The sequence below is a fragment of the Poromitra crassiceps genome, assembly GCF_964638095.1.
Source record: "Poromitra crassiceps genome assembly, chromosome: 23".
Classification (NCBI taxonomy): Eukaryota; Metazoa; Chordata; class Actinopteri; order Beryciformes; family Melamphaidae; genus Poromitra; species Poromitra crassiceps.
Window position 1 is genome coordinate 24,027,578 of NC_139639.1, and position 7,506 is coordinate 24,035,083.

A 7,506-nucleotide genomic window follows, 5' to 3' on the forward strand; every position below is an offset into this window, starting at 1 on the left:
GACAGGCTTGATGTTGATTGAACATGCAGTCAAGTAGGTAAGAAGCTTGGCCTCTGTCAAGTTGATCATTTCATCTCACCCACATTGTTTACAGTGTTATTCACAATGGCTGAACTTCTGATGGAAAATAGGGCCCTTGTTTTGGATGATTTATGGGTTGGGTAATTCTGCTGCCGGTCCTTCTTGTACTTGTCATTGTTGTCGTTCTTTGTCTTCCTCTTCCTCATCTTCCTCACACACACACACACACACACACACACACACAGGCACACACGTCCTTGAACCACATTATACATGAACGCTGTCTTAAAAAGTACGTATCACTTACTATTCCCCCCCCCCTTTGTTTCATAGTCCCCCATCTGCCCTACAGTGCAGTCCAGCGCTGCCTGTGTTTATTGATTTATAGAGTACTAATCTTATTACACGCTACAGTCACATTACCATGCCGCCTCATGCTCCCTCCTATCACACACATCTAAAGCACACACAGCATGGGCCTCTTCATGTATTTTATCATCTTATAAATGTTAGATTATTTATTTGTCACATGGTGCCTATTTTAAGACGTGCCGCCCCTCCCACTGAGGTACACATTTCACAGTAAGCACTGAGATCGTGGCCTATTGCATATTTCATTGGTGAACGTGATATACAGTAAATAGATCTAACAGGCTTCGGGAGATGAAGCTATTTTGAAGTGATCAGTAACAAGCGTGAGTAAGATTGTTGATGTTCTTCTCCCCCCCCTTCCCCCGTGGCTTCACAAGTCTGGTCATTAGGTGGCGCCGTTCAAATATGTTCATAATGTCTATTCGGCGGTTATTTGCTGTGCAATCGTGTGAAATTGAATTACACAGCTTAGCAAAGATTACATTCAGTACTGTACAAGATGTCCTACTTGAGATAACAACTGAAGGTCTTTTCCACCCTTACAGCATTCGCCACAAGCTTTGGCGTCAAAGCTGTAATGAAAACATCTGTCCTCCTCACCTGGGAAGTGCCACAGAACTACAAGTCCCAAGTGCCTTTCAAGGTAAGAGCCAGTGGATCTAGAAAGTGACATCCGGCATTCCTGCGGAAATCCTCATTCATTTACGGTACTCGTTGACGAAGTCAATCCCTGTCGTCCACTAGTTCAAATGCAGTCCCTGTTGTCCACTAGTTCAAATGCAGTCCCTGTCACCATCTAGTTCAGTGAAAGACGGGGTAATACCTGCACAGTTCATGCCACAAAAGTTTAATAATGATGACGTTTCCATCTTACTTGGCTCTTCGTCAGGTCAAAATGTTTGACAAAATTAAAAACACACCCATATTTATACATCATGCCCACCCATAGGCTGACGAGCTCTATGAAGGCAGGTGTGGTTAACGAAACAAATCGCCCAGGGTGATAAACATCCCAAAATAATGAACAATTGAATAAAGTAGTACAAAGTAATACACACAAAAAATAAAAAAAATGTCAAACATGTATATCTTACATACAAGCATAAACATAATAGCATGTATAGATTATACATGCAATATGTAATCTGTATATTTGTGATAATGTCATATCAAAGAGTTGAAGTCCAACTCACTTACCTTTGGACAATACCACCAGGGGGCGACGCAATGACCTTCCCTCTCCATTTGCATTGGAAAAGATGGGAGAGCAGGATTCACGCTCATTTGTGAGACTGTGAATAATGTGTGTAATAATGTGTCAAAATGATATGATATCATTCCCACCTTGTGGTAATGGACCACTGACTATTTGAAGAAGTGTAAAAATACTATTGGATATGCACCAATAGGCAAGCGTGACGCTTAAGCAGGCGAGATGAGGTGTCGGATGAGATGGCTGCCTCCCTTAGGACCATATCGCTATATGACTATCTTAGTTTAGAGGTGTGTGTGTGTGTGTGTGTGTGTGTGTGTGTGTGTGTGTGTGTGTGTGTGTGTGTGTGTGTGTGTGTGTGCGCGTGCGTGCGTGCGCGTGCGTGTGTGAGAGAGAGAGCATACATGTATAAAGAGTTAGTGACAGAGTATTGTATCTGTCTAAGGCTTAATAAACATTAACTAACCCTATTACCCCCTAACCATTAACTAACCCTAATCACAACCATAACCCTAGCCATTAACTAACCCTAAACTATTAAATCATGTATAAATTAATACCTTATTTAACACAAACAGTTGATGAATAGTTCATTATTAATAATTAACTAACCTTCAATTAGTGTGCCCTTATTGTAAAGCGTTAGCGTTTTGTGTGTAACTAACTGTAACTAACTAGGAGCCTTGCCTCCATGTGCACACAGATCCTGTACAACCAGCAGAGCGTGGAGGTGCAGGGCAACCTGAAGAGGAAGCTGATCACGCGGCTCAACCCCGACACGGAGTACTCCTTTGTGCTGATGAGCCGAGGCAACAGTGCCGGGGGTCTGCAGCAGCAGGTGTCCATCCGCACCGCCCCCGACCTGCTGAAGACCAAGCCCGTCCTCTACAGACAGCACCAGGCCCAGGGCGGCAAGCTGACCATCGACCTGCCCAATGTCCAGACCACCACGCATGTCAGGTCAGTGCTTAGAATCAAGGAGAAAACACGCACATCCAGAATCGAGATTGGGCATGTGCCGAGCTCAAAGGTGAACAAGCAGTGCTCAGACCCATGGGACCACACACACGATCCTATGGTCCAATTTCCCCTCGGAGATCAGTAATGTCCCTCTCAGAGGTAATGTCATGCTCTGCCATTTCATCTACGGGACCAGTTTTAACATAGTCCAAACCTCAGAGCGTTTGGGTGTGGTAGCTAACTCAACTACAACCAGAAAACTACAAGGCCTTTCTAACAAACAGCAACAGCACCAGTGGCGCACTCATATCTGATCAATACCGAGCCCGTCTCCACACTTGAAACTTTTGGTCCAGGCAAACTTTATGACACGGCGGCTGAAGATAATCGTGACTTTTAACATCAGGTTCAGTTGTATCAATTTGGCTCAAATTGTTAAGAGCAGAATTGGACCTGCGCCTGACAAGTGTAGTCTGTCCTTCAGATACATACACACAAACGCACACACACACACACACACACACACACACACACACACACACACACACACACACACACACACACACACACACACACACACTCAGACACACACACACACACACACACACACACACACACACACACACACACACACTCACACACACACACTCACACATTCATCACTCACAGAGGGAGCAGAGGTGAGTGAGAGTGGGGCGGGCGTACAGCATTGATTGGTAAAAAGATTACAGGGCTGTCTGACAGCGCTGGCCAGGTGCCAGCACAGATTGACATGTGAAGAGAGCAGGTGATTGGTGGTGGGATGGACTGGATGTGGGTGGGTGTGGGGGTGATGGATGGGGGTGAGGGGGGTCTTGTTATACATGTGTTCTCCCACTCTGACACGTCCACCGACTCTGTTGAATCACAACGTTAAGAGGAGCAGCAGAGGAGTGGAGGGATGCAGCTACTTTCACTGTCTGAGGAGCGGAGAGATAGAGAGACTCACGCACACACACACACACACACACACACACACACACACACACACACACACACGGCTACTATATAGTGCTTATAAGCACTTTCCATTGACTACATCCTCTCCTATCTAATCCTATCCCTAATCCTTACCCTGAACCTAAATTAGCCCCTTGTACATGTGAGGATCAGGGAAATGTCTGTGTAATGTAATAACAGTGTAATAGCAGTGCAGGACTCTCTCTCTCTCTCTGTCTCTCACACACACACACACACACACACACACACACACACACACACACACACACAAGAGTAGTCACACATTAACATAGCCGGTGCTATTAACCTAAGGGAATCCTATGGGGATGTGTATTTGATGAAGCCTCCTCTCGTTGGGATAGAGTGTTTGTTCACAGTCCACATGGCAGATGTTCTTAGTGATTAGCCATTAATTGGAGACTGCAGTGCCAATCTGCTGCTGTTCGACCTTGGTGAGACCCTCTTGTACAGCATTAAAGTTTTTAATTCTGCCCGAGCAGCCTCGCACGGTCAAAGGATGTCTTTCTAAATATTTTCGCCTGTGTTATGAATACACTTGGCCCAGTTTCCTTTCAGGGCGCCTGTGCTTTATTAACAAGGGCTTTATTTGCCTTGGCAGGTGGTACTACATAGTGGTGGTGCCGGTGTCCCCGTCGTCGCAGCGATGGGAGAATCCAGACGAGATGGACCTGGATGAGGTGAGTGCCAGCCGGCGGCTGATTGGCTAACGTGCCGGGTCAGAGGTCACAGGTAGTGCCTCCTGTTCCAACTCGCTAGGAAGTCACTAGCTGTGGCTAATTGGCTCTCCCCTCCTGAGCTTGGGGGGGGGGGGATTGTAAAACAATGACTCATGCAGTCAGGGAGCCAGGTCTGCAGACAGTACCCATCTGTTGGACCCAAAGGCTTTGGGTGAACAGAACATAATCATAATCTCATATTCCTGTTTATGCAGATATTAAATATTACTGTAGTGCTCCAGTTCCATACTTTTTTTTTCCCTTAGTCATTTTTTAGGCTTTGCCAACTCCGAACAAAGTTTTTCATAAAGCATTGAAACGATGATAAAGATTTATGACTGCTTTATTATTCCATTGAATAGAGGCCTCCCGTGGCCGCTGGGGGATTTAAGCTAAATGACGTGCCTTTTTACAATATTAATAGCATCATTTTTAAGTCAACTTGTGGGGCTCTTTGGTTTGGATCTCATCCATGCTCTATTGTTCCAGCTCCCAGTAGAAATAACAATAGAGACCTAGAGGGAGAGAGAGAGAGAGAGAGAGAGAGAGAGAGAGAGAGAGAGAGAGAGAGAGAGAGAGAGAGAGAGAGAGAGAGAGAGGCCTAGAGAGAGAGAGAGAGAGAGAGGCCTAGAGAGAGATGTGAGACTCCCCGAGTCATTAAACAATGAGCAGGCCATTGTCTCCTCCCTCTGACATAATGATTTAATAAAGCTACATCTGGAGACATCACTGACAGAGCTGAAAACACAATGCTGCAGTGCTGGATGCTGCCGCTCCTTTATTAAGTGGGCTGGCAGGCATGCTGAGATGGTGTGCTGGAGCAGGCGCTAATTGCTCACTTCGTAGCTAGGCTGCATTGTTTGCAAACTTATACGACTGAGCAAAGGGCATTTTATCTGGATGCTATAACCAGCACACAGACGATGATCTCTTATCTGGAGGCATAGCACTAGCTGGACCTAGTGTCCTCTAGTAAGAGAGTGGCGTCAGCGGAGGACCAAAATGCAAGAATCATTAGCCAATGAACAGCCAGGAATGGGTCTCGCGCTACTTTTGCATGCTAAAATAAAGCCGATAATGTACAATTTGATTCATTTCAAGGGATGAAAAACCCTTTCAAAGTACAACACTGTCTATTTTGATGCAACTCGACAGTGCTGCTTTTTTTACTGAAGAGTTCCACTTTCTACTTCCTGGAAAAAAACTGGTCCATTGGAGTGAATGGAGATGTCGGAACTCTTCTATTATACGGCTCTGGCTGGACCGTGATATTCACCCTATGTAGCCCCGCCCACTTGACCCATTGTGTCACGACTTCCTTCAAAACGCCGGGTTGTTTTACCTGCTCAAACTAGTCTTTAGTTTATGAGTCACAGGAAGTCACAGGAGTCACAGGAAGTGTAAACACAGTCAGAACTTCCGATAGTGTTTACACTTCCTGTTAGTCTCTCAAGCCAGACATTACATACTTACATAAGGTGACTAGCCTTGTATGAATGCACAGAGTTGGCTTTTAAACACTGTGCTTATACGCTTTAAGAATTGAATGAACAGAGGGCATTCAATTGTTCGGTTACACAATAGAGTGAGAGCTTGCAGTTATGCTGCAGTCTATGGTGCCCAATGCCCATATACAAGAATAATGATAATGAAAATAATACTTAGCTGATTCCTGGATGAGAAATTCTCTGTTCAGCTACAGAACGGCACCTTAGAGCTACTAGTGATTCAGTGTGTTGCTCATGATGGGCACCTCAGCAGGGTGGATGAGTGCTGTCACAGGGACTTGAGCCTCCTCAGTTGATGCCACCTTGCTGCAGAACTTCACATTGAACGGTGGCCCTTCTCCCTCCGTGCTTTCTTTCCATAGCTGCTGGAGACGAGCGAAGGCCCGGTCCTGAGGCGGCGACGTCAGCTGGAGTCGCCCCGGCCTTACATCGCCGCCAAGTTGGCATCGCTGCCCACAACCTTCACCCTGGGGGACGAGAAGCGCTACAACGGCTTCTACAACAAGCCCCTGCCTGGACACCAGCAGTACCTCTGCTTCGTCCTGGCTGCTCTCCGAGAACAGGACCATGACAGCAGTGATAAATACGTAAGAGACTCCCACGCACGTACATACAAACACTCACAGCTTCCTATGTCTAGGTTGGGGGTAAGTTCCCTTTTAACGCCTCATCAATTCCAAATCTAAAGTGAAACTGCTTTCGCTGATTGAGGACAAAGCATTCATTCTCAATTATTTAATTCAAGACGGTATAACTAAAGCTCTTTTAATAGAAATGTGGTTTAATTTTTGGGGTATTTTTGAGAAAATGAATTTGCCGAGTTCAAATTTGAATTGACCAGAACCCTGTTGTGTATATTTGAACGCGTCTCACCTTTTCCTCAGGCTGAAGACCATTGGCATTTTATCACACATCCTCAGGCTTTAACCGTGCCGTCCCTCAGGCCTTTGAAAAAGCCAAGCCAAATTGTTGTTGTTTTTACGACTGTCTGTAAAAGTCAGAACAAACTTCTCCTGATAACTCCCTTATCAGTCTACAAGCACATCGCAGGTCCAGCTTTGCCATTTCGGCCGCAGATCCTTTTACAATGCTGCTACAAGCCCCTCGGCTCTCCAAGTGGAAGCCCTCCGTGTGCTCGTCAAACAGCCCTAACACGGGGGCCCGGCCCTCCATGGGATGGTCTGGAGTCAACTTCACTGCAGAGTGAGACTCTGCAATTGCTCTGCGCTCCTCCAGTACCCAGGCCATGCATATTCAGTAGCCGGGCCCCCTGGGCGAACACACAGAGAGAGAACCAAAACCCAAGTCCAAAAACCCAAATCCCAGACTTTTCACCTATCTCCTTCTCTCCCTGCCTCTCTCTCTCTCTCTCTCTGTCTCTCTCTCTGTCTCTCTCTCTCTGTCTCTCTCTCTGTCCCTCTCTCTGTCTCTCTCTCTCTGCCTCTATCTCTCTCTGTCCCTCTCTCTGTCTCTCTCTCTGTCTCTCTCTCTGTCTGTCTGTCTGTCTCTCTCTCTGTCTCTCTCTCTGTCTCTCTCTCTGTCTCTCTCTCTGCTGTGAAGAGAGCAGAGGAGATTGATTAGTGTGTCTGGAGTTAAGAGGGAGACGAGAGCCTGGTCACAGGGCCTAGGGAGCCTGTAAAGCAGGCTTGATTCCCTTGAAACACTATCTTAAGTGTCCCTAAAGCCTCCCCTCCCC

The 7,506-nt window shown here is 46.3% G+C and overlaps 1 protein-coding gene across 6 annotated transcripts in view; it reads left to right on the forward strand.

The window, feature by feature from the left end:
• ptprfb (protein tyrosine phosphatase receptor type Fb) overlaps positions 1-7,506 on the forward strand; it is a 216,915-nt gene that overhangs the window by 162,844 nt on the left and 46,565 nt on the right. For all 6 annotated transcript variants that reach the window (XM_083659338.1, XM_083659337.1, XM_083659339.1 and 3 more), the window contains 4 exons: positions 939-1,036; positions 2,310-2,566; positions 4,185-4,263; positions 6,173-6,397. In XM_083659338.1, the coding sequence (XP_083515464.1) occupies positions 939-1,036; positions 2,310-2,566; positions 4,185-4,263; positions 6,173-6,397 (659 nt within the window). The remainder of the gene's footprint in view (positions 1-938; positions 1,037-2,309; positions 2,567-4,184; positions 4,264-6,172; positions 6,398-7,506) is intronic.